The sequence below is a fragment of the Xylocopa sonorina genome, chromosome 12 (genome assembly GCF_050948175.1).
Source record: "Xylocopa sonorina isolate GNS202 chromosome 12, iyXylSono1_principal, whole genome shotgun sequence".
NCBI lineage: Eukaryota > Metazoa > Arthropoda > Insecta > Hymenoptera > Apidae > Xylocopa > Xylocopa sonorina.
In genome coordinates, this window is record NC_135204.1 from 7506225 (window position 1) to 7534119 (window position 27895).

General features: G+C 41.2%; 2 protein-coding genes across 2 annotated transcripts; one reads left to right on the forward strand and one right to left on the reverse strand.

The window, feature by feature from the left end:
* The first annotated feature begins 3955 nt into the window (after positions 1 to 3955).
* Positions 3956 to 26626, forward strand: Cdase (neutral ceramidase). The gene is made up of 14 exons (XM_076905494.1): positions 3956 to 4133; positions 4248 to 4391; positions 4903 to 5079; positions 5273 to 5400; positions 5493 to 5691; positions 6580 to 6786; positions 21954 to 22076; positions 22849 to 23043; positions 23266 to 23493; positions 23894 to 23989; positions 24073 to 24243; positions 24845 to 24960; positions 25432 to 25600; positions 26309 to 26626. The coding sequence occupies exons 1-14, from the start codon at positions 3987 to 3989 to the stop codon at positions 26354 to 26356; spliced, it is 2148 nt and encodes a 715-aa protein (XP_076761609.1). The 5' UTR covers positions 3956 to 3986; the 3' UTR covers positions 26357 to 26626.
* Positions 9367 to 13092, reverse strand: Cpr6 (cuticular protein 6). Its single transcript, XM_076905502.1, has 3 exons — positions 12965 to 13092; positions 10502 to 10777; positions 9367 to 9668 (listed from the first exon to the last, which is right to left on the reverse strand). Exons 1-3 carry the CDS (start codon positions 12971 to 12973, stop codon positions 9381 to 9383), a joined length of 573 nt encoding a protein of 190 aa, XP_076761617.1. The 5' UTR covers positions 12974 to 13092; the 3' UTR covers positions 9367 to 9380.
* Positions 26627 to 27895: the final 1269 nt, after the last annotated feature.

Genomic DNA, 27895 nt, shown 5'->3' on the forward strand with positions numbered 1-27895 from the left:
ACTAATATGCTATCTGGCATGCTATCACATTTTTTCTAGATTTGTTACTCAATAATTAAACAAGTGTACGCGTTAGTACAGTTCGTACTAACGCTGTTCTTCTTTTTTATCGATTAAAGTATGCGCGACGGCTATAACCGTCATTCGCGTACACATAGACGTAATTTACGTCAAAGCGTTAAACAGGGATTGATTCGTTTTTGACGAGGCGTCGCGGCGGATGCGCCGCGGAACGCTGTCGAATCGAGTCGAAACGATGAATCATAGAACGCAGGAAGCGAAGCGAGCGTAGTTTCTGGATAATCGCCGCGCGGCAGCGGCGATTAGCCTTAATCATGGTTGATAACAGGACCAGCGTCGAGCATTCTTTGCCACGAGCGTTGTATTATCTTCCTGCGGACGTTCTGCCCTCGTCTCGCCGCCTCTTCGTGATAATAGCCGAGCCGATCAATCGCGTGGAAAATTATTCGCAGGTTGCTCTCGCGGATCGTCGTTTTCTTCGAATTGTTCGACGAGTGGACGCGTGTCTCTTCGAGAAGAGGTAAGGGATCGTGGGATGCTCGAAGACCTTTCTCGCGTGAGTACTTTTCGTGGTTGTTGAATCGCGGATTTGTTGGGTTTGTTGGTGCTGTAGGGTAAGCGTTTTGAAATTATTTTCGTTTATGAGTTAGAACGTTGGGACGTGGATGTTTGGTGGTTTAATTTCATTGTCATGGAATATCGTAACTTTAATATTTTTTAAAATCACTTGCACGCGATTTTTTTTAGTAATTCGCGATAATGACTGGGAGTTGAATTCTATTGTGGAATATTTCTAATTGCTGCAGAAGGAGAAACTCTGAATTCTTGGTCACGGTTGCTAAGACTTTCATTTAAAGTTCAGCGCGATTCTTAAGCCGCAGAAGCTGGCAACTTTGGAATAACCTATTAACCGACTCTTACTTTATAACTTTAAGTAACCAATTCTAAATATCCTCGTATATATCCTCAATTTACAATAAGACAATTTAACTTGAATTGACATACAAAAACGATCGAAAATCCTTAATAATTACAAGCAATTTGTCCATAAAAAACAGAATAAAATAGTATTCGTATGTTCGATGCATCCAAGGGACTTAACTAATTCAAAATTGGCGCCAGAATGCATTGCACATCGTCGATCGATCATAAAAACCGTCCTTCTCCAGTTTCCTCCAATAGCAGTCGATGAAACGAGGATGAAACAGCAACGAGGCGGATAAAGCGCGAGGGGCAATGTTATTGGGACGAATTTGATCGCGTTTTAAGGTTGTACATTCGCATTATCCGCACGATACACGTGCACAATAGTACCACTGTGTTACTCGAACGGATCACCGCGTTCAAACTATCATTCGCACTCTCGTTCATCCACGATGTAAGCCTAAGCGAGCGAACTGGGTCGCGAGCAGAGTACTAATGGGACTTTCGAACATCCTCAACGTCCTAGAAGTTTCTTGCGACCTTGATTGAAGACAGTTTTCCGAGCGAAGCGGAGTTAGCTTGTGGTTTCCTCATCTGATCGAATGTTCGCTGTTTACCACCTTTTTTTTTAGAAAATTACTTGCCATTCGTCAGTCACTGTAATCTTTAACCCTGCTTCTTCGAGCTCCAATTTTGTCAACCACAATAGAATTTTTATTATTTCTGAAAATTGCTTTTATTATTTCTGAAGATTTTCTACTTTCTGAAGATTGAAGAAGCACTTTAAACGTCAGAAACAGAGCGCATTTGCATTGGAAAAAAAGAAATGGCTGTGGTAGTTACTTAAAAAAAGTGATCGTTATTTCTGGTAGCCTCGTATGGAAAATTTCCATCGATTTTCTGTTGAATTGCAAAAATGCATCGACGTACCTGCGCGTGGTGGTTCGTACGTGGAAAAGGAACAATGAAAATCGCGCGACGTTCACCTGAAATAATTTTGCGTAAGCAGACCGTAACGTGCTCGGATTACGTGACCGCGCGATTCGCAACACACTCGATGGCTGATACGAATGTCGTGGATCGGTTTTCTCACGTGGCAGCGGCTGCATCAGGCCTCTGACTGCATGTTTAACCGCCCACCATTCTTCAGACACACGTTCATTGTTCGTAATACGTCGTTTGTTGCCGCGCAAAGTGCGCCATGTACCATTGTCGCGATCGTTTTTCTAATTAGACAAAGCCCAATGTTACGATTACGGATGTTCTGATGTAGTCGAGAATTGGATACTCGATTCGTTTGGTTCGAGTAATCTTTTTCGACTAAAAGGATTGGATATTGAAACGAAAATATTCGAATTGCATAGCAATTCTTCTTTACTACATTTCGATACTCGATTCGTTTGATTCGAATACTTTTTTTCTACTAAAAAGATTTGATATTGGAACGAAAACACTCAAATTGCATAGCAATTTCTCTCTGCTACATCGTCAAAAGTTCGATACTCGATTCGTTTGATTCGAGTACTTTTTTTCTACTAAAAAGATTTATTATTGAAACGAAAACACTCGAATTGCATAGCAATTCTTCTTTACTACATCGTCAGACCAAAAACCGCGAATCTTGATCCATACAAACTCTACATCTTCTTCCAGGAAATCGAGACAGATCTCTCAAAGTAGTGTCCCTAAATCTTCGCAATCTAAAAAAATTCCGCACCGTTTCGTTGTTCCATTTGTTACTTGAAAGTAATAAAAACGTTCTCTGGGGTGACAATGGAGAGGATGACTGTGAGGCTTGAGAAACGAGGATTCCTGGGATTAGGAATGTGCAGGGGGATCGGTACGTCGAGATGGGGGCACCCTCGTTGAATAACCGTGTTCGAGGGGGTGTTCTTCAAGGGATGAAACCGCCAACAAGAGGGTGAACCAAGAATTTCACAGTTAAAGAGAATGTATTTTAAGAACCGTTGTTGTTCACTCTCCAAATTACATCTCGCGAACTGATTCAATTAGCCTGAATCGAAAGAATACCCAAACTCGATATCTCTGCAATAAAATGAATTTCAATCTGTTCGCTTTTAGTGGAACTACCTTCAGTTCCAACGTTACTTTCATTCCTCTTGCATTCGATATTGTAACACTTTTTTAAACGAATGAACAGCAAAGTACAAGCATCTGAGAAGATAATATTATATGAAATTCAGTTCGTGCCAAACTTGTAAGAACCCGTATCAGTTGTTTGATACAACGTAACAGCAACAGATGCTCCGTGGTATTACACGCACTTTCACGATCCTCTCGTTCTCGTTCGAGGCGGAAGAAGCTGGGGCGTGGTTTCTGAGACATCTAACAGGCACCCTACGCATTCCAGATGACCGTGATACCTGTCGAAAGTGGTCGTACAACCGTCGTCTACGCGCACGAGAACTTTCAGAAGCATCCGGAAGTCTTCTCATGGAAATTCCTTGAGACACAGCAACGATTAAATTATCCTGTTGCGTCGTTAATTCCTCCTCGCTTGCCTGCTTGGGTGGCCTTTTTGTTGGTAGATTTTTGACTACTACTGTTGATTGACGAGTGCCAAGAAAAGGAAGAGTTCTCAATAAATCGAACTCGATATGTTTAGTTGCCTTAGTTGACCTTGGTATAATTTGACACTGCCTTAATTTACAAAATGTACACTTATTCGAGGCTACTCGACCTAATGGGACCCTTGATTGGGTATTTTGTGGGTTTACGATACGTCAATAGCTATTGAAGTAAACATTAAGAGGTAGACTAAGTTTTCTAGCAACCTTTTAATGCCTTAATCCCTTCAGCTTAAGAAGTTAATCAGAAAAAGTACTAAATAGAAATTGGGACTCTTCAAAGATAACTAATTGGTTGCTTGGTTCGAATACATGTTTCGAGGATGGAACATAAATAGAAGGAACGCGTTGGATATTTTTCAGTGGTCGTTTCAAGTTATTTAATTACGATTTTTTGTTAACGAGGGGCTGTTTGGTTCCAGCGCGATCAGAGTGGCGGCAGAGAACAGCTGAATGGAGACACCGGCTTTCGCACACTTGAGTATTCTCGCATTGCTCGCGATATGGATGCTCCAGGTGTCAGTGCCGAGCGTGTTCGCGTCTTACAGCATCGGCGTGGGCAGAGCAGACGTCACTGGACCAATCGCTGAAGTCGTTTTCGTTAGTATTCCATAGATCTTACAATTTTCTAGTGAAAAAGAAAAAAAGAAATCGAGCAGAGGTTGTATTTTGTGTATTCACTCGATAGTTCAAGATTTTTGTTTGTTTTCTCAGATGGGCTACGCGAAGATCGATCAGAAGGGATCTGGACTGCATCTTAGAACGTACTCTCGCGCGTACATCATCGACGATGGAGAGCAGAGGTTCGTCTTCGTCAGCGTGGATAGCGCGATGATTGGAAATGGCGTTCGTCTAACGGTAATTCTACTTGCACTTTCTTCTCTTTTTCCTTCGATTCCTTCGATTTAATTATCCAAACGAGTTTCAGTCGAATATTTTTCTCTTGATGTTTCATCGATTCTATTTACTAATTCTGCATATCTTTCTCATGAATTGTATTACTCTCTGCTTGCTTTAATTAAAATAATTTTGTGAGTGGAGTTTATAGCATTCTGGTGGATTCAAAAGAAAAATGTGAGGCTGCAGAAATTATTATGCTAATTCTGCATATTCTAGAGTTCTAGTCGAATATTTTTCTCTTGATGCTTCATCGATTCTGCTTACTATTTCTGCATATCTTTCTCATGAATTTTATTACTCTCTGCTTGTTTTAATTAAAATAATTTTGTGTGTAGAGATTATAATATTTTGCTGGATTCAAAAGAAAAATACGATGCTCGCAGAAATTATTATACTGATTCTGCATGTTCGAGTACATAGTTTGCATAGGCTCTCGAGTCTCTGACAAGGTTTACTCTTGTTGCCACAGGTGATAGAGAATCTTCAGAAAAAGTATGGAGACATGTACACGGAGAAGAACTTGATGATCAGCGGGACACACTCGCATTCTACTCCAGGCGGATTCATGTTGAACTTGCTGTTCGATATTACGACTTTTGGCTTTGTTAAAGATTCGTTCGACGCGCTCGTCAATGGAATAGAACTGGTAGCTGCCATACTCTAACCCCTTGAACAATTGTTGAAAGGAAACTTCATTTTATATTTTATACAATAATAAAATTCATGGATCAAATTAACCAAACAGTGGAATATAAATTAAAAATTAATGTTATCTTATTAGTATGATTTCGAAGTTGAGAAATATAAATTGAAAGCAATTTAATGTTATATTTTTTCAGAGCATCCGACGTGCTCACGATGCGGTGGCCCCTGGACGAATTTTCATCAGCCATGGAGAGGTTCATGGGGCTAATATCAACAGGAGTCCGTTCGCTTATCTGAACAACCCCAAAGCAGAAAGAGACAAGTGAGTATCGAACAAACTTTTACTTAAATTCTTAATTTTATTTTATTATGCAGCTTCTCACTGAACATCGAATTTCTCTGTCTGATTCTCAGGTACAAATACGACGTGGACAAGGTATTGACGCAAATTAAATTCATTGGTGCAGACGATAAACCACTGGGTGTGATCAATTGGTTCGCGGTGCACCCAACCAGCATGAACAATACTAATCACTTGGTCTCCAGCGATAACGTCGGCTATGCCTCGATTCTTTTCGAGAAGACTGTGAATCGTGATTCATTGATTGGCCAGGTGAGAAAGATATCTATTTTTAGTGCGATGATCTGAAGCAAGTTCCTTAAATAATTATTGTTTAGAAATTATTTATGGATTATTTGGACGATTATTCATTTTTATTGTTACGATTAACTCACTTCATTAATCATTCAAGATAGATTAAAATTTTAGTGTATACATATTTCTTAAACAAGCATATATTTAAACAAATAATCGTGGTACACCAAATATTCCTTCTACGATGTAATACAAGAAATACGTAGGAGGAAAAGCCTTGGAAATCGAGATAAACGAGGCACAGCGATACGTAAACATACATGGCCAGCCATAAGCGAAATTCACGAGTCAAAGGAGAGACACAAGTCTCAGTTGGCCTCTGAATGCCAGGCTGTACACACGCACGCGGTATTCGCATGTTATAAATCACACGAAATTCTCATTTTCAACCCCGTTTTACAAAGTCCACGTTCTCTTATTCCCAACATTCCACGCTTAACGATCAATGAAAAGTTCTACGATTATACAATGTGTACAGTGCTCGAATATTTGTGAAGTAACTCAGAGTGATTCAGATTAGCAATTTTTGTTTTACGTTTAATTTATTCAGCGACAAAGTAGTCGCGTTAAAAACGAAACAGCTGATGATGCGTTTCATCGAAAATTATAATAGAGTTAAATTTCAAGTTCTCTCTTATTCTCAACATTCCACGATCAATGAAAAGTTCTACGACTATACAGTGCTCGAATATCTGTGAAATAACTCAGAGTGATTCAGATTAGCAATTTTTGTTTTACGTTTAATTTAGTCAACGACAAAGTAGTCGCGTTAAAAGCGAAACGAACTGGCGATACGTTTCATTGAAAGTTATAATAGAGTGTGTAATGGATGTTCGTTGAAACCAGGGTCCATTCGTGGCAACGTTCGCCTCTACGAACCTTGGGGACGTTTCACCAAACACGCGCGGTCCGAAATGCGAGTTCTCCGGTAAAAACTGCTCAGATCAGTACACTTGCCCCGGGAAAAAGGAGATGTGCTTCGCCTCGGGACCAGGAAGGGACATGTTCGAGAGCACCAGCGTCATTGCAAACAAGATCTTCAAGGAAGCCTGGGTGAGTGCTTCTCTTTTACGCGCACGTTTTCTCGACGTTATTTTTTTCGCCTCGGTCCATTGCGACTCTGATTGAAATCGTGGAGAACGATTCTGCTTTGAAATTGCCTAACGTTCGCAAGTTGTTTAAGCTTCAGAATTTTTATTCTCGAAATACTCAGCTTTAAAATTGTAATATTTTGGGATCTCGAGCTTCAGAAATTCTCAGCTTTAAAATTGTAATGTTTTGGGATCTCGAGCTTCAGAAATTCTCAGCTTTAAAATTGTAATGTTTTGGGATCTCGAGCTTCAGAAATTCTCAGCTTTAAAATTGTAATGTTTTGGGGTCTCGAGCTTCAGAAATTCTCAGCTTTAAAATTGCAATCTTTAAAGATATTTAAGCTGTAACACCATTACTCTCGACATTCTCAGCTAAAAATTCCCCATTTTTCAAACTCCAAAGTCTGAAATATTTCCCCTAAAAATTCTAAGCCACGAAACCCTTAATTTAGAACTCTGAGACTTCTTCAAACAATAATCTGATAACGCTGCTTTCAAACGATCGATGCTGCGATACAGTCGAGGTTTCATTATACTAAAAAAAACCATAATGAAACAGAAACGAGAGAACGTAAAAAAATTCTATGGCGCAATAAATCACGATCAACGATAGCTGGGGAGCAGGCAACAACACGAGGAACGCTAATTATGTTTGAGGTGCTGCGCTTCTACTTTTGTACACTTCCGACTTCGTAATTAGAATACTGTTTGTTGATGACTAATAATAGTGTAAAAAAAACGACGTAAACAGAAAGAAAGAAACGCGCACATGGAAATTTAGTAGCGCGAGTGCATAATGGGAAAAATCATGGGCATCAGGAACGAGAGATAGCGATCGAAGGAAGAGAGAGAACACGTGCACTTAGAAGCGCGCATAATGCGAGCATAAACGCGTGAAAGATTAATTAGGGGCGAAATAAACGGTTGTTGGAACAAACACCTCGAGCGTTGGTCGTTCGGATGACGCGCGATCGCTTTTTCCTCGTTGCGTTTGTTTCTCGTCCTTTTTTGTCGCTCCAGCTTATTTCCAGAGAAGTCTTTCGATCAGGAATCATCGTTTTTTTATCGAAGCTTATTCATTAGTTATTGGAAGAGATTTAAATTGGAATTTAGCAAACTGTTTGTTAAATTAAACAGAAAATTCTTGAAGATGTTCTTTCCTTTTTATTTGAAGAGACAAATGGGGATATTTCTCTTTTCTTGTGATTTCATCTTGGTTTTTAATTACTCAGGAAGATAATTAAGAGAATTGTTTTTGTTGGAATTAACTGGAAAAGTATTTTTTATCTAGTTACGAAGAAGAGAGATTCTGTGGGATTTCTAAGTTTAAGTAGCGTAGGGACCATTTTTAATGAATACACAAACAGCTCGATTCTTATTTACATGTATATTTAGTGGCTTTGCGTACACTCTATTTTACAGAAAGTCTACTTTACAGAAGATATAAGAAGTAATTATGCTATGGAATATATCTTGGTGGTTTTTAATCAGAAATGGAATCAGTTCGCTAATTTAACGATATTAATCCAATTTATTTGTAGTTGAAATGAGTCGTAAAAAATGTGGATGTTAAAAGAATTTTCGAAACGAAAAAGAGCGAACAATACTTGATTCCATTTCTGTTAGAAATGTGGCACTGTTTCAGTGAATCTTCAATATTTGTCGTCTCTGAACTAGAAACTCAGGATACAATATTATTTGTTCCATTCATATAACAATGTCTTGTCTAATTTTCATCAGCAATATTTTTATCAAATTTCTAAATTTCTACTTTTAGTAATTCCCTTTAAAATTACAGAGTTTTCTCATTATCGAGCTAATATCTTCAACCAGACTCCTCTAAATTCTATCTCATGTACTGTACGAGGACTAATTAAGTACAACTCTGCCTACGTGTTCGTCAAAAAAATTAATTATCCAAATGGACGCGTTCAATTTGCTCTCTGATACCTTCATTTATGAGAAATCCAATTTTTATTGAACATTTCCGACTTTTAACAGAAAGTTGACAAAGGTAGCCGAAGAATCATCAGACGAGTAAGATTGGAAAGTTCCTTCAGCAGCGTTTCAGCCCCAGAACAGTATTTTTTACGACCCAGCCCACTTTCTACCCACGAAAACAGAGTAAACGCTGCTTTTACATATCCCTCTGATAATTCGAGGCATCCTCGAAGATACATCGCTGAGGAACGCAATTCTCACGGAACCCCTCTCAGAAGCACCCCGCGCCATCTTGAAGCACCTCTCTGAACCAACTAACCGACTGCCAACGATAACTGACAACCTTCTCTAGGAAATAAACAGCTAATATAAAAATAACGAGGATGGAGAACGCGGAAAATCTATTGCATCGAATTCGTCGAACGACGGACCTTGAAATTGCTCAACGTTCACTGTTCGACACGTGGACCAGTGACTCCAGCCAGTCGTAACTTAAATCGTGTCGAATCAGCGTCGTTGATTGTCCATGTTTCTCGTTTAAACAAATTCCTCGCGACCCTGTTTCTGTACCCTTCTCTTCTGTACCCTTCGCCTCGATTGCAGACATTCACGCGGTTAATAGTGGTGTTTCTCGTAGTCCTCGTAGCTGTTGTAGTACGCTGGGGCGATGTACTTGGCCACTGGGATGGGTTTGGGGTGAATGGCTGGGCCAACTTTTTTCACGACCGCGTTGAAACCGTTGTGGTCGTCCGCGGTGTATTCGACGATCCTGACGCTTCCGTCTGGCTCGTTCACGCTGTAGGAACCGTGGACCACGTCGCCATCGCGGACCTCGTGCTGGGTCTTCACGTCCCCTGTGTGAGGGTCGTGGACGCCATAGTTGAACGTGTATTTTGGGTGAGCCTGGAACGAAACGTTGACTTGAAAATAAAGATAATAGAATTTTCACAATAGAAAATTGTGAGAAGAGACTTCTAATAGAAAGTTGTTTAATATGAATTGTGTAAATAATTATTAGACATATTATAAACCACCAGAACGTTTTGCTTTAGAAAATTGTGAGAAGAGACTTCGTCTAATAGAAAGTTATTTAATATGAGCTATTTAAATAAATATTAGACATATTGTGAACAATCAGAACGTGATATAATGCTTATATTGCATCTTTTAAAAGATGACTGAACACTAAACACAGGTTTGACCGCGTGTCACAGACTGAAGAGTAAATTTCGTAACCGATTTTCCGTACGACAGACACGTAGAGCATTAAACGATGCTTGTGACAATGTAAACGAGCAGTGGTCGCGAGAAAGTGTCGCGGAAATGGCCGCGACAATGAGATACGTCGCGGAAGGTGTTCCTATGCCAAGCACTAGTTTTCACAGCGAGGAATTTCAATTAACACCAAGGTGAGGCGAGCGTCACGCCTCGCGATAGAACGCGTGTAGTTTTCTAGTGCAAATCGGGTTGACACCTGTTGATTCTGTAATTTACTGCAATTTTCTTGCTACTTGTGCCAACGTGCAACGCGTCTCACTATACATTCAAAATAAAGAACTTCGAAGGTCTATATCTTGGAAACCAGTTTGAATCCAGCGAAACGATGACTTAAACTACCCCTATTTTCGCACAAATTACGATATATACTATTCTGAGCAATTTATAGACACGAGATATAGAAATAATATACGTGAGATTATGTAGGAATAGGAAAGACGTTAGTCGTGACTGCTTACGTAGTAATCGTGATCGTGATCAGCGTGTTGATTGTACGCGTGAGTTCCATGAGGATCAATCGATGCTGCGACGTGAACTGGCGAGGCGGAAACCGCGTGAACCGGAACAGCCACTGTTGGCACGACCGCGTGTCCTTCGTAGTCTCCAACCGAGGTCGCGTAACCTTCGAGGCCCTCGTAATCGGCGTACGCGAACCCATGGCCGCCGTTGTAGCCGCTTAAAACCACCGCCTGGCAAAGCGCCGCTGTTCCGTAGAAAAAGCACAGAATCTGAAACTGTAACCAACGAGAATTAATTTCATTTCACAGTGAATTCTTCTTAGAAGCGCACGATTTGGAAGCTGACAGTGTTTCTATCAGAGAGTAACTCAGAAAACTGGTTGCAGTGATAACGAAAGAAGCTTTTCCAGTTTTTCCAGCTTAGAGCTTCTCTAAAGCCTTGTCCACGATCAGACAGTACATCAAAAGGCTCGTAAAACGGATTGGATTATAGGAAACTCGATTTGCCAATGTGAACCGTGCAACGCAAGTTTTATAGTAACGATTATGGGAAATGCATTTAAATCGAGTCATTTTTAAAGAGCTACTTGAAAGAAATGGGTGGTTCTCATCAATGTTGAATCTTCAGTTCGTGCACTGCATTATAATTACCAAAGGTAGACGAAAGTACAATTCTAATAGCACAAATTTGATCTCAATATCTTAACCAAATATCCGGAGACCCGAAAAGATACAAACCTGAGTCAAATCACTGGACTAACAAGGATCGATTACGAATAAGCAACCACCAATCAGTATCCGGTCCTTAAGAGCCTCGTAAAACGTCCGAAACATTCGAAGCGACCACCGTTTATAGCTCCTCGAACGACCTATATAATTTATCCGAACGAGAGCCGTCGATCGTTAAGCGAGACGCGCTCATTAAACGCGTAAGATCGTTTTTCGGACGACAGTCGAGTCGAAGCCGCGAGGAGGAAACTTGGAAAGTTTCGCAGTGGCTCGTGAAAGTTTCTCGCGTTTCGCCTCCACGAGCCTCTTCCCGCCCCGTGAAAAGTGTCCTTTTTCACTTTCTCGACCTTGCACCGTAAGCTAATACGAGCACGCGGAAGCGTGGCCGCGGCCACTTCCGGTGGATGGACCGAGAAGCCGCGAAAGACACGCCAGACGAGCGAGCGTATCGTTTCAACGACGCAAAAGGACGACGATGCTTGGCCGCAGCGGAAATGGTTCTCCAGGGGTCGTCGCACGCTCGAGAACGCGATCGAAGCGCGCCACCCCTTTGTCGACCACCGAATCGCACGCTGGATGAGGGAATTTTTCGATCCAAACGATTTGTCCAGCTGTCCTTCGCGAAAGAAAGTCGGGATGGAAACTTTTACGACAGCGAGACGAAAATGGTAACTTTGGATCTTGACGGGTTTCTTTGTCGGAAGAACTTCGAGGAACGTATTTTTTGTTGGACAATTTATCTCAGCTGTGATATCTTCCGTTCTTTCTTGGAAATTCATTTGTTAGTGATTTGAGAAATTTTGGAAATACTTAAAAAAGGGAGTTTTTGCGAAAATCTAATTTTTTGATACTGTTCAAGGGAAAAGTAGAAGGAGAAATTATTTGAAAATACTATTGAAAGATATTCACTGGTAAGATGCAATAAGAAACCTTGCAAAACCAGCAGGAGAGAGCGAAATATATTCAGAAGCTTGCCTTGCCATACAACGACGCGTAAAACTTGCTGCGGCGAGTAACCTGCTCAACATCTTCCTAATCAAGCCTTACCCGAAAGTACACAGAAACTACCCCACCCGTTCGAGCATTTCTATCTGAAGAATAAATCCATCTACGGTACGTGCGAAGCCACTCAAACGATACATAGAGTTGTAGGTTCCAATCGAAATGGGGGAAAAAGTTGCGCTACCACGGAATTAGGCGGATCGAGAGGAGAACTTCGAAAGAGAACGACTCCACGGTGGCACGCGCGCGCACAAAATAACGTAGGTCCACTTAACAGCACAGCACGTGAACAGCATCGACCCAACATGGACACTTGTGTACAAAATAGCACAGCGTCACTTTGCCATCATTGCAATGAGTACAAATTATACATAATTACAAAGAAAGCTCAAAGATATCTTCTTTCTCTACATTCTAATCGAATAAGCATACTACATTAGTCAATTTTTCAATCATCGATTCAGACAATTCTACTGCACTACTCGCATAATTCTTCAAAACTTGACTAGCTCCATAATAAAAGAGAAAAAGCAAGAAATACTTCAATTAACCACAGAATTACACACTCAGACAACTTTCGTGCAGAATTGCTGCGAATCGACTACGAATTTCAGATGCAATGCGAATAGAGGTGCGCTAGGCGCACCCCAGACTGTCTCCGCTTGGAGAACAGCATTGTTCGTGCGCTGTGCTGTTAATTGCTCGACAGCCACCCTCGACGTGTTTAGGTACCTTCGCCATGGTCGTTGGCCCTGGTGTGTCCCGTGTGTTTGCTCGTGTATGCGAAAACTGCGCGATACTCACTGATAGCCGTCATTCCAAGACGATGCCCTTATATCTGTCTCCCACCCGCGTCTCTCGTTCCGGGCAAAAGCTTCTCCACTCGTCCTACCACCGCGTTCTTTACGTGTGCAAGTCTCTCCCCCACTTTGGTGCGATGTCCTCTCCACGATTTCCATCGAGTAGGAGAGGTACGTCCACGTGCCAGCGAAAGGATGCTTGGTTCAGTCTCTTGCGGCCACTTCCGGTTCTCCGCGTGCCGCATGGAGATGGAATCAGGGGATCGTCGTCTGTTGGGCTCGCCAGGTGGTGATTCCTTGAGCCTTCCAAGGGTGGAATGTGAATTGTTCGATTTCTGATGGAGTTTTAAGTATTTTCTGAAGTTCTGTGTATATTATAGGGTGGAAATTTTATTGCTAGGTTTATTCAGTATTCCAAGGTTTCTGCAGACTTGCGCAGTAAAGAAATCCCTAAGGTTCAGTAGATCTATGATAAATAGCGTGGATTCAAGTTGGAATTCTCGCGAAGAGTGCTCAGGATCAGCTTTTGTGGGTTCAAGGGATCCTTGAGGATCTTAGGTTGCTTGTAGTCGTCGACTAGTTCTTTGACACTCGTGTAGATGTAATATTTTGAGATATTAGGGGGCAGATTTAGAGAGAATTTGAAAATATCTAGATTGAAGTGCTGTGAATTAATTAAGGGAATTTTGGTGTTGGTTATGAAAGTCTGCGAGGATTCCGTGATCCTTGGTGTTGCTTCGAATTTCACATTTCGCACATTGAAGTCACGTACAGAGAGCAAGCGGTTGGGAGATTAATTTGGCAAGAAAACGAATGCGCTGAGAGCCGAAAGGCGTGGTGTCTGCCGCTGTTACGTTAGGAAGTGTCGTAACGTTTAGGCGAGTCGGAACAAAGCTCGCTCGAGTGTTCGCGAGCACGGATAATGGAGCGCAGACTGGTGTGTCGGGGCGATGTTGAGATGCAATCGCAAAATCGAGCTAATTAATGACGACGTGTCCTTTGTACCATTCTATTTCGCTGCGAATGAAGCCGTGTTCCTCAGCTGCCTCCTTTTTGCTGCTACACTGTTCAACGTGATCTGATGATTTGAATTCGAAACGCTTTGGAAATTTTCTTCAATCTTGGAAGCTTAAGTAATTCTAGAGATTCAAATTTGAAAGAAGTCAGACACTGATGACTTTATTTAATTTAGATTTGATCAAGATAGTTCAGATTTTTTTCTTACTAATTTAATGTGAAAGAAGTTAGACACTTCTTAAATTAGTAATTCTAGAGATTCAAATTTGAAAAAAATTAGGTACTTCTTAAATCTTACACACTTAAATAATTCTAGAAATTCAAATTTGAAAGAAATTAGACACTAATGACTTTAACTTAAATCTGGTCAAGATAGTTCAGATATTTTCCTTGGCAAATTAAATTAAATTTGCAATCCGGCGTTAACGATTAATATAATTCTTTCGTACATTTACCACGATTACACGGAAGAGAAACTGGTGCATTAAGAAAGCGCTTCGAAAATTGCAGTAAATTTGATCTCGCAAAGGCGCGGTCCTCCTTATTGCAGTTTGCGCGCGTGATGCAACAACCGAGCATTCCACGACGAAGACTGTCGTGTCTACCCGAACGAATTAGCTCCGTTTTCTTGCGTGTTAGCAACGCGTGTATAATCACGGAAATGCACTCGGTGTGCGCGTTACGCAAAACGACGATTTCGATCATTTATTGCCGCCAAGCATGTCGGTCAAGTGCGAGCGATACGGCGAAACGGGCAGTTTTTCCAGTCATCGATAAAAAGAGAAATTCTACCGGTTTTTACGAGCGTAACTGCGACAAATGTGTGATCACAATTTCAATGTTAAGGTGATTCCGTCTTTTATATAACTCCGTTTATTTTACACACGCACACGTTAAATGTGAGCATTTAAATTTGGAGGCATTTAATTTCCATAATGTTTAATATCTCATCTAAAGTTGGATATCGGGTGATCTCGAAATTGATCAAATTAATGGAGCAAAATTACGCGTAACAATTATTCAGCAAATACTTTTATTTAGAAAAATATATTTTTTTAAATTTGATTTCTCGAGTTTGCACATATTTTATATATGCTTTTTGCGGCAATCGTGTCTCGCAGCTAACGAAACAAGCCACCAGGATCACTTTTGAAGTTGGTATTCAGCGTGTCGCGGAACGATTCGCGAATTAAGATAAAAATTCGCCGGCACGCGGACCAGATTTGGATCGACCTCTGCATCCGCGAGCCGGCATAAAGATACGGATCCATCCTCCCTTGCATGATTCATGCGCGTCCCTTTTGAATTCTGATGCTCGAAATTACCACTCGTGTTTACTCGCCAGTCACATCTCCGATTTTTATACGAAACAACGTATCGAACAATCAAAGCAGTCTCTATGAAAATTCTCAAACGATCTCGTTAAATTACAAATTCAAAATTGATATTTTACAACAGCGCAAAGCACAAGAAACACTTCTTTCACGCGACTGACAGAAAAATTCGTAAATTTGAATACACGAAGGTTGCACAAGCAGCCAGTTTTTGCACAACTGTATCCTTGACAAAAAAAAGCCGCCTCTTGGAGGTACTCGACGGGTTTGAAGAAAATCCGCTTAGGTAATAAGTCGCGGTTGGCAAATCTTCGAGTAATCCCATTAGGCACAGAGAACTCGTCGCATATTCGAGATACGAACGATTTGTCCTGGTTTTTTCCTGCCAAAGTGGAACAGTCGGAACTCGATCCTGAAGGAAGACCCTTGCCTGGTCGAGGAGCTGCTTTACGGCCAGTTAAAGTAGATAATACCCGTAGTCAGGCGCGAGAGGGTCATTAAAGAGGAGTACCTGTTACGCGAGCCATTTTATGAGTAACAGGTACCAAAGGCTGAGTCCTCCTCTCTTTCGACACCTTTTCAAGAATAATTCTGTATAGAATCTTTATTCAATTTCGATTCTCATAATCCATTAATGATATTTTTAGTATTTGTTACTCGAGTGTGAATAATCTTGATTTAGTTTCATGAATTTCTTAACGTTCTGCTCCAAAATGTTTCAAAGTCGAATTGAACCGTTCAGAAGCAAAATTACTTATCACAATAATCGCTCGACAGCAGCTCGTTAGAAACAGAATAGATCCAATATCCTGTTAGGTATGTATGAAAAATGGCGAAGGAAAAATTCGAAGCACGCAGAGGTTCGTCAAATATTTGTCACGCGGCTACGTTGAACAGAAAAGTGAAAGCAGTTATTTCCCTTCCGATTCTAAGGCATATAGACCCGGCTAGTGAATAGCTACGTACGTTTCGAGCGCTGGAAGAGGGCCCAGAACGGGGCCCCTCCCCACGCCCCCTGTTACCATTCTAACAGCCGTGAAACCGTGAAAGGTCCGCTCGTGACCGTAATGTCGAGGAGCGGACACACGTCGTGTCGCTAATGCATCGAGCACCGTTTTACGCGATGCTGTTTAGTATGTGCGCGGGCGGCCACGAAATGGCAGACAGAAAACGATCGCGGAAAAAGATGGCGCACTCGATCGTGCCCTCTTCGTCCTCCATTTCCGGTTTCGATCGATCGCTGGACCAGCTTCTCGCGCGTTCTGCAAGAATTTTCACATTTTCTTACATTTTCTTACCCGAAAAGTACACAATTATTAATTGAAAAATCTGATAAGACGTAGTTACAATTGAAAAATGAATCGAACCTCGTTCAGGCTAATCTAATCGCTTTTCTATTTAAATTATACGAAGAATCAATGTCACTATTGATTCTATGGTACATTAGAAATAATTGTAGCGACACTTCGATCTCTAAAAAGAGAATTTTTTCAACGGTTAGACAAAAAGCGTGCAAATAATAATTAAAAATCTGATAAGACGAGGTTACTATTGAAACATGAATCGAAGCTCGTTCAGATTAACCTACCCGCTTTTGTATTTAAATTATACGAGGAATCAATGTCACGATTGGTTCTATGGTAGATGAGAAACAGTTCGATCTCTGAAAAGAGAATTTTTCACTGGTTAGACGTAGCAAAGCAGCAAGAAGGTTCTGCGAGCTAAAGCCTGTCAATCGACTACCGTTCTGACGCAACTCATTGTTTACGACCGGCATTTTAATACAATCGTGTGAGAACTGCGTGAAACGTGGGGAAGAAATGGCTGGTGTGTATCCTTGGCACACCCTGGCGTGCGCGTGGTCGACTGAAAAAGTTAGGCCTTGCTCGAGGAGGCCAGATTCGGCTCCCAAGGGATCTCCCAATTCGTTCTTCGCACCGTTCGATCCTCCAGGCATGCTTCGTCGTGTTCTCGAGCACAAATACTCGTAACTTCTGCTTTCCACGAACGTTCGAGAGTACGAAGTACGTTCATCCAATGTTCCACTTCCCCTTTGTTCGCTCGAAAGGCGGAGGATCGTTGGAGAACGCGTCTGCGTCGCGTCTGATCGCTGTTTCGCGAAACGTAACGAAGCCTCTGCTTCCTGAAAGCGAGCACAGCGGAAAGATGCGCTTGTCATTCCGTCCGGGATGGTTTTTTAACGCGGCTGCATTTCGATTTCACGCGGCGTTGTTCCGGTGGCGAACGAGAGTGAAACCTGTCCGGTTGAATAACCGTGTCGTAACTCGAGGATGCCTTTTTTTTCCTCCATTTCTTTCATCCGCTTCTCTTTTTCCCCCTCAGCGTCCTCTTCGTGGTTGGTGGACGCGAGCTGGTTCGCAACGATGGACGCGTGCAATTCTAAGAAACGTCACGTCAAATCCAGAGCCTCGAATTGAAATAAAGTTCAGTGGAAAATACAACTGGGGGTGGTTTCGTGTACTCGCGTACGCGCGAAGCAGCCATTTTGGTACCTCACGCGTGAAACGAAAAAGCAGTCGAGATATTACGCAAACAGAAAGCGAAACGGAGAATGGAAAGACAAGACTATACACAGCAGTATAGGATAATCTGATTTCGCAAAGAAGAATTTACGAGCAAATTTCTGGCCACTCTAGGCTCCTCGCAACTTCCGGCTGACTCACGGATACAATTTCACTGTTGCAAGTGGGATAATTTTCGGGAAGTCGAGGAAATCGACGAATTTAAGACCAGTGAATGTTACTTTCATTTTTTTGGAGTTATTCCACTGTTACGCAGGATATTGCGCGATCTTGGTTCAAACAATGGTCCACGTTACTCGCAATTTATATTCGTAACGTGTGGAAAATGTCGTTCCACAATTTTCTCTTAGTTTTCTTAAATGGAGCAACTTTAATGGTCCCATCCTGCTCCATTCTCTTCTCCTGAATTTTCAAACTATATTTCTGTGCAAATTCGATCAGCAGCCAAGGCGGCGTCGAGCCACACGCGAGACCAAAATGGCTGACACGTGTGCGAAGCGGGGATGAAAAAATAGAACGAGCAGAGGCGATCCACGTGTTTACACGTCCCTGTTCCCACGTCTCTCTCTCTCTCTCTCTCTCTCTCCAGACAGAACTTTGCAATCGCCTGCTATCTTTTCTCATTATACCGCTTATCTCGAATCTCGAGAGACACGATTCTGCTTCCGCGCATGAAAATCCTTTGCTCGCGAACGCTCTGCGCACGTATCCATGAAAGCTCTATTTACTGCGATGATAAGAGGAGTTATGGTTATTCGTTAACCATAGATTCATTCGATGTTCGATAACAATTCAATTATTACAATTGTTCTGTGTTTTGTCATTAATAATTTGTATTCGAATGCTGAAAATGATTTTTAAGAATGTTCGAAAAGTGTAACTTTAAAGTTTTCAATATTTTTATCGCGTTTCTCTTAAAATTTTCATTATTGGTATCGTAATTTGGTAATATGGTTATTTGAGATGTTACGATAATTTGGACAAAGAACTTAAAGCGGCCATTTGTACGAACGCGTGTATTCGCGGCCACGGCGTAATCTTTTCGTAAATGCACAGACTGCGAACAACAGGAAGCGTACCAGTTCCATTTCCTATCAACTCTATTATTCTTCGCCGCCATTAATTTGACGGTGAGGCAGTAATAGAGGATTATGGAGGTGTTGAAATTCGAAATTGGAACAGCTTGATACGCGGATGATTATGGTGCAGATATTCGCGTGTGCACAGGGTCGAGACAGCTCTTTGTTTGCTCGTCAACACTTTTGCAACAATATAAGTTCAACCATTCCACTGTTCAATTAATAATTGTTTCCGTATCCTCTCTAAATTATACAAAGTGTTGGCTCTAAAGAAGTTACGAACGATTGTACATTTTTAACGCCAAATTTGAAAAGTCTCAAGTGTGTTAAAGTACCAAGATGATCGCAAAAGTTGTAAATCAAGTGGATGTCACGCGATACGTCACGAAAACTGTTTCGAGGCTCGATTCGAAGAACAGTGGGAAAACTAGGAATCTAACGAGGTCAGATCGCATAGTGCTCCTGCGATCCTTCCCAGAATATGCCACACCCACGACTGTACGAATAATCGCGATTCACTCTCGAAGCTCGCAAGGACGATATTGCGATGTCTTTCTCGAGCGACTCAGACTTTTTTCTCTTTGAGCGAAGCTAGCGATTCACCATGTGTCTCACGAAGGTGTTAAATAATTGCTGCCATCGTCTAGATGGTACTCGTCTGCCTCCACTTTTGAATTCTTCTTCCAAGATATTTCTAAATTTATAATTTCAAATTTAAAGCGCCACATTTTATATTTAGAATAATTTGGTGCTTAGATTTCTTTTTTTAAATTGTCGCCATTTTCACCACGTATCTCACAAATGTGTTAAATGCTTGCTGCCATCGTCTAGATGGAATTCGTCTGCCCGCACTTTTGAATTCTTCTTCCAAGATTCAAATTTATATTTTTAAATTTATAATCTATTTTAACATTCCACAATTTGGTGTTTCTTTCTTTTAAATTGCCGCCATTTTGGTACATCTACGCTTAGCCTGTTCGAAACGCGATACCAGAGACTTTCGTTCCTTTGAATTTCACTTGATACAACTCCAAATCGAAAGCGGAACTCCTTGAAGAATGCATCATCGTCCCAACGCGAATCACTCTCGTCGCGACGCGACGATTTTCCAAGAAACGTAACCACCGATTCACGACGAATGGAAAACACGGTAAATGGTTCAATGTCGATCAGAGGAAGGCTTAACTCATTAAAGAAACGCGTGTGAACGCAACAACTTCTCAGCTCCCAGTTCATTACACGTGTATTTAATACATTTCTGTATACGTGATACAAAAATTTGCAATCGTAATTAGCAACAATAAGTAACATGTACCTATAATTTGATATGCATACTTCGTTGGAATCTGCGATGAAATATTTCCATTACGAGTTGTTTAATTAATAGCTCATTTGCTTATTGAATAATTTATTACACAATGCTAAAGTTCATTGATGCGTTGAATCATCTAATAAATATCCAATTGAAATTCCAATTTCGCAATATCGAAAAAAATAATAATCAAGGACTTGATTGTTCATTCGACGAATCGCAAATTAAAAAATTAGGTGTACGAATTTCGCGATATCGAAGTAAATAGTAATTAGAGACTTGATTGTTCATTCGACGACGAATCCCAAATTAAAAAATCAGGTATACGAATTTCGCGATATCGAAGTAAATAGTAATTAGAGACTTGATTGTTCGTTCGACGAATCCCAAACTAAAAAATCAGGTATACCAAGTGATAAAAAATCCCTTGACATTAATAGACAGCAATTTCCTCGACGATTTACCCGGGAACGGCGCGAATCGTTCTCCATTAACAAGCTTCCTTGGTCCACCGTGTTCTTGACCGCGTGCACGCGCACGCACGATTGCAATCATCCACACAGGCGCGCTATTACGCTCCCTGACCGAGGGAAAGTGGCGGAAAGCAAGGTTGCGTGTTTCGCGAAAATGAGATCCCAGATACTGAACGACACGACGCTCGCAGAACCGAGATACGGAGTTCAAAGGGACCCAGAATCATTCTCAAGGGAGAGTACACCATCCAAGTTGATGGTTGGCTACAGTGGCACGATTTCTGATGTAATAGTTACAAGTACTGAAACCTTCCACTGATCGACATTTAACTGTCGATCAAAGAGGTAAACGAAGACATCAAAGACAAAAATAAAAACAGTAAAACCTCAGAATAGTAGCTGAAAATATAAATAGTAATATAATCAGTAGAATAAGGGCAATAAGATACAAAGAGGGATAGCTAAGTATCAAATATAAAATCAGACTTCAAAGGATAAATGAAAACCAAAATGGAGACATAGATGTGATAAACTGTCGATCAAGGAGGTAAATGAAGACGTCAAAAACAAAAATAAAAACAGTAAAACCTCAGAATAGAAGCTGAAAACATAAATAGTAATATAATCAGTAGAATAAAGGGATACCTATACAAAGAAGGATATCTGAGTATCAAAAAAAATATAAAATCAGACTTCAAAGGATAAATAAAAAATCAAAATGGAAACATAGATGAAAAAGTAATAAATAAACGTTGAAAGGACTTTTGTCGAGGGGTACAATAAAAGTAAGCGTGAAACAGTCGTACATTAGGCGTGCATAATTACTCTCGCGGCGGTAGCGTAGAATTTCGAGTACAATCAGAGGCCACGGATGACTTTCACCGGAGCGAGCGACGAAACGGAGAGGGCACCGCGAACACGATGATTAACATACATTCGCATGCTCTTTAGCCGTGACGCGGCCGGTCGAAGGGTCGGTCGGTTTCGAGAGCCGGTGCATTAGCATGATAAAAGCAGAAGCGAAGAGGAGGAGAGGAACAGGCCCGCGAGGCGGATGTGTTTCACGCGTGCCTGCCCTCTCCGCGCGTTCCCGTTCCGTCTCGCGTTTCTGTCCGCCGTGCTGCGTCGCCTGTTCTATAGCCGTTGTTCCCCGGTGATTGCAGCGTTTATGGCAGTACGGGGACACCAAGGAAGTGATCGGGCCCCTGCGCGTGGTGCATCGCTACGTGAACATGACGGAACAGACGGTCGAGTACTACAACGAGACCTCGCGGACATTCGAGCGGGTAAGGAAGAGATTCTTCTTATCTTCTTTTTTTACGTCTACTTGTGCTTTTAACCCTTTGAGCGTTGGATTGGTCGACGTTAAGTCTGCGCCATGGACTGTCCAGTTCATATGAAAAAGTCTACCATGGGCTGCGACTTTTTATGGAAGATCGCAAGTTATCGTTATGCGAGAACTCATACTTGAATTCATAGCCAAAATCGAATAGTCACGCGAGAACTCATATATGAATACACAGCAAAAATCGAATGGTCACGCGAGAACTCATATATGAGTTCATAGCGCTTAAAGGATTAAAAGGGTGAACGTTAGTAAAAGCAAAGTGTTAGTAATCATAGCGAGTCTCGAGATTCGAGTTTCACTGGAGACGAATTAAACTTTGAAAAAAAAGAATCGAAGAGAGATTGAGAGTCTACCATGAGCTGCGTACTTTCTACGAATGATCGCAAGTTATCGTTACGCGAGAACTCATATATGAATTCACAGCCAAAATCGAATGGTTGTGCGAGAAATGGTTCATAGCGCTTAAAGGGTTAAAAGGATGAACGTTGGTAAAAATGAAGTATTAGTAATTATAGCGAATTTCGAGATTCAAGTTTCACTCGAGACGAATAGAACTTCGAAAAAGAAGAATCGAAGGGAGATTGAAATTTCGCGAAGCGTTCAATCTTTGGAATGAACATAAGCAATCTATAATGGTCGCTGTATTATCCTTGGATAGAGAGGTTTACCAGCCTCATGGTTTATTAATGAGTTATGGAATATTGTATTAGGTACACGGGTGTGAACCAGCGATGGGATACAGTTTCGCAGCAGGGACGACCGATGGGCCAGGATCGTTCGCATTCGAACAGGGCACGACTAGCGCGAATCCTTTGTGGAACGTGATGAGGAACCTGTTGGCTGTGCCCACTGCTGAGGACATCGAGTGCCATGGCGCGAAACCGATTCTGCTTGCTACTGGCCGTGTGAGTTTGACACACTAACAATCTAGAAAAGTAATTCTACTATAAAAAGTACTGTCTCCAAAATTATTTGCAACTTTTCAATGGCTCTCAGAAACCCTTTTAACTCTCTTTAATGGAAGAACAATTGAATGTTAATTTCTTTGCAACACGGTGTACCATTTTGTTAAGAATTCTCGTTGATAGCAAGTTTTCTAATTAACCAATCACTGGTACGTTTCTCAGATGTATCTACCGTACGAATGGCAGCCGACAATCGTGTCCACGCAGGTCGCGTTGATCGGGAACGTTGTCATAGCCGGTGTGCCGGGGGAATTCACAACAATGTCCGGAAGAAGATTGCGAGAGGCTATCAAAACGGTCATGAACGATGCCTCCGACGAAATCTCCGTTATAGTGGCCGGTCTCTGCAATACTTACAGCGATTACGTCACCACGCCGGAGGAATATCAAGTAAATCGTAGATCATCCTTACCGTTCGACTTACTTCCGACGTTTTCCGCGAACAATCCATCGTCCATCCTCTAACGGCTCTCATCGCCATCGAGTAGACGTACGTCACGTTCGCGTGATAACTTTTCCTCGTCCCAAAGTTGTTTCAGTAGCCGTTCGAATCGTTTGGCTCGCGTTGGTTACATCGTCGCGTTTGTCGAGGGTGAGCTTCTGACGGTTGGCTGTTAGGGGTTGAATTAAATACACAGTTTCGAAGTGGAGGTCTTCGTTGCAATTTGTCGCCTTCACTGCGAACGATTCAATTTTTATTATTGTTAGTGTAATCGTTTATAATCGACGCATGATAATGTATACGATTTTAAGGATTTACGGAATTTAATAATTGGTTTAAATGTCTCAGATTCAAAGGTACGAGGGTGCGTCCACGATATTTGGACCGCATACACTGACTATTTATTTGAAGCAATATCAGGAACTGGTAACGGCTGCCATTCTTGTAAGCATACACTGCACATATCTGTTTCTTTTTTTTTAAATATCTCAGATATTGTAATGATAATAAATTTAATACGATCGTAGAGAAAGGACATAGAGAGTGGACCAACGCCTCCAGATCTGAGGAAGAACACCCTTCTCAGCTTCGTGACACCTGTTATCTACGACACGCCAAAATGGGGCAGAAATTTCGGCGACTGCATCAAGCAGCCTCGAAAGATCGCCACCCCTGGCGACATCGTCACTGCAATATTCGTAAGTCTGCCATTAATCAGAACGAGCATGTTCCATGTTCTCTGTTAATAATATTCGATAAAGGAAGAGAAGAGCGTGAAAGCGTGGCCGTGACCCGGTTGAATATGATAAACGAGTTACGTAAAGTGTCCTATGATGGAATTCGGGTGGATCGTGCAATGTCATCCAGTTGTTTGGCGACCCATTGAGCGAAACGACCACGATTTCCATTTGCCATACACGCGAGTATTATGGAAATGCAGCATGTTTTAATAAGCATCGATGAATCTCGTTTCCATGACGCTGGCACCTGAATAAGCGTGAATGGAAGTTCACGTCGAGCTCTACACGTGGCGATTAATTTTTTGCGATTTAATTTGGAGCGTGCAAAATTCGTATAAAAAAGATGAAACAAAATAGGAGGAGCGTTGAGGATATTTCCAATTACATTTTTTTAATTTCATCTTTTTAATCCTTCAATTACACCGCTCGAAGGTTCAATGTTTTTTTTTATGTAATTCTCTGTCACGCGAACTTGTTACTCGTGAAATGAAAAAGAGGAAGAGTAGAGGTAAATTCTATGAACGTGGGGACCTATAACTTTTCTTTTTGTATTTACCAGATTTCTGGCCACCCACGCAACAATTTGATGGCGGTGAATACATTCCTGACTGTCGAGAGGCTGGAGGAAGACGAGGTGTGGGTGCCGGTCGCCACTGATGCCAATTGGGAGACAAGGTACGTGTATCTCCACCGCAATTCTCTAATACAGACTTACGAACCAATTTCCCTTGCCTCGGCAAATATTTCAATTTCTTTCGCCAACATCGCTCGCGACGACCATCAGAAAATAATTTTAAACCACCCTCTACGAAAAGCATCGACGATCTTAAATAAATTTTCAAAGTTCAAACAATTAGTTGCATCCGAAAAATTTGTTCAATTCATTATAAAACATCTTCTAAAAATGTTCCTTGGAAATCAGTTTCCCAAATTACAAATTCGTCACGAATTAAAGTGTCGATGGATCTGTTCGTAAAAATGGCACAGAATTATTTGCAAACGCCCTGAATAGAAGTGTAAAAAGTTATCAAAAAGCGAAGCTCGAAAAGGAGGAGACAAGTGTATCGATCAGTTAAGAACAGCAGACAGCCAGACAAATAATAACGACGTGTCCCCGTCTGTTCCGTTGCTGTAACGTCGATACAGGTTCGAGTGGATGAGGACGTCTGTGGTTCTCGGTTCGAGTCAGGTGACCATTACGTGGCAGGTCCCGGAGGACATCAAAGCTGGTGAATATCGTATCAGGCACAACGGGTACTACCGCTATATCCTTGGCGGTGTCTTCCCTTATTACGGAGTATCGAACCACTTCCAGGTAAATTGAAAACCGCTCGTAAATGCTGGAAAAAGTGTTTCTCCCCCTCCTCGTTTTTCTATTTCTCGCTACTCGACGAAACGATATTTGTCCAATAACTTGGCCTTACGCGAAACGTCCACCACCTATCGTTTCTTCCACTTCCATCGCACTTTTCTCTCTGAACTTCCTGCATTTGAGATCTGTTTTTTAATTCAAAAATGGCCCACACGTTATTGGAGCCTCTGGAACTGTTTCATCGTGGAATATATAGAAGCTTCGAGGGACCAATATTATATGGATCTAAATTTGGGCTGGAACTTATCCAGATTTAGATTAGATCAACTGCTTTTGCTTTTCAATGGGATAAACATAGAGTTATAGGATAAATAGAGAATTATATATGGAATCTGAAATATGAGTGACTCCATGAGTTGGAAAACAGCGCAGACCCAAAATTAACCAATCTGATCTAGAACTGAATAGTAAAATAGACACTTTGAGCTTCAGAATGGCACTATTCAGACTCTGAAGCCCTTCCAGGTATTAAAATTGCTAAAATCGTCTAATCTGATCTCTCATCTTCAGTCTAACGCGCTCGTCCATTTTACCTGCACCTATCGCCAGCACGAACAATCTCTAGCAATCCATACAAACAACTGCGCATCCTATTTGCAGACCTAAATTTACGATAGCCAGTGACGTTACGTTTTCTATTGACCATTTCAGGTTCTAACTAGTGGGTCAGGCTTTCGTGGGCGCCGTTACTATGAATAACCCGACAACCCGTGGTATTTTAGTTCTGAATTGAAATGCTTACGCTTAATTCACGGTTGACTGTAGGTGTAACTCAGCTGTGACCGCCATAAGACAGCACCTAACAATTCTCTTCTTCTTTGTACAGTACTGTATTATAATAAGCGTATGTATAGTAACCACGTGTGATCTCCTCGATACGTAGCTGCATCGATCGACGAAAAATTAATATTGTTAAATATTATGTTAGGATCGATGCGTTTGATTAAATTTATAGAGAATGCATCGAGTAAGTTAATTAGATCACTGATCGACGTGATATTACGAATAAAAGGAAGATTTGTACGAACACGTACGCGTTGCTCGTTTTAGTTTTGTTTTAAGGAGAAAAGCGTGGAGATAGATGGAAGTGTACTCGTTGAGGTAGAATCAGAAGATGGTTCTCGAAGCGAAAAGTTGCGGAAGAGATATTGTTGCCTTAGTGATCGATGAAGGAGGCTTGAAGAAGTTTCTGTGGATCATTAGGTCCGACTTTACGACACCAAACTTTTTTATGGTCACTCCCACGCATAATACGATTACGCTGTATTTTTGCATGCTGAAGACGAGGGAAGACTGAAGCTTACTCCGTAGAAGTTCTAACGAAATTTTAATGCTGTCAGGAAGAAACTTTCGGGGTCTCTATCTTTAGATAAAACAACCCTAAAATCGTGCATCGAGGCTCTGACAAATAAAGGTTAGTGTTATTACAATCATCACTCTGATTCTAACAGTTTTAAGTAATTTTTAACATTAATTGCGTTAATTAGCAAAGGGAAATATTTAAGGATGATAGTAAATATTTTACTGGAATAAAATTATCAAGGTCTTTTGCTAGCAAGGAAACGCTTAAAAATACATTAAAAATGTTCCTCGGATAAAATTAGAATCTCTCGACACGAGTCAGCGAACGTAAAGTACGTTTAAAAGTAATTAACAAAAAAACCCACGGAAGTACCGTCGACAAATAAGAAGAAACGATATAACGAGCTTCAGAAATTAAGCTTCCTCGTGGCAAAAACAATAAGAAATTATATTCGCCAGGGAACATTTTTCGACAAATACTATTTCATTTTATAAATATAATTTAATTTGATTCTAAGCGTGGTTTTATAAGATATTCGAAACGATTCTTTTTCAATTCTCTTTTCATTTAAATACGATTCGATTTAGACTTTCTATCCATATTTAAATTACGATTTCTCAATCAATATTCAATTTCGAAATCGAAGTTCGATTAAAATTCGATTCTGACGATTCCTTTTCATGCAAATCTCATTTCGTCTCATTTAAAATTCAATTCGTCCGGAGCTATAAATAGTTCGCCTTCCCGTTGTACAGTAAAACACGAAACCGCGTAGAAAACAATACGAATTATCGACTCGTCGACCCTGAAAGCCCCAACATTCCACGAAGTCGCGTGAAAGTTCTGAAACTCCGCGAGCAATATGACCGAAGAAAATTAAAAAGTTGGAGGAAACTATGACGGTCGCGAAACAGCTTGGGCCCATCCAATCGCGA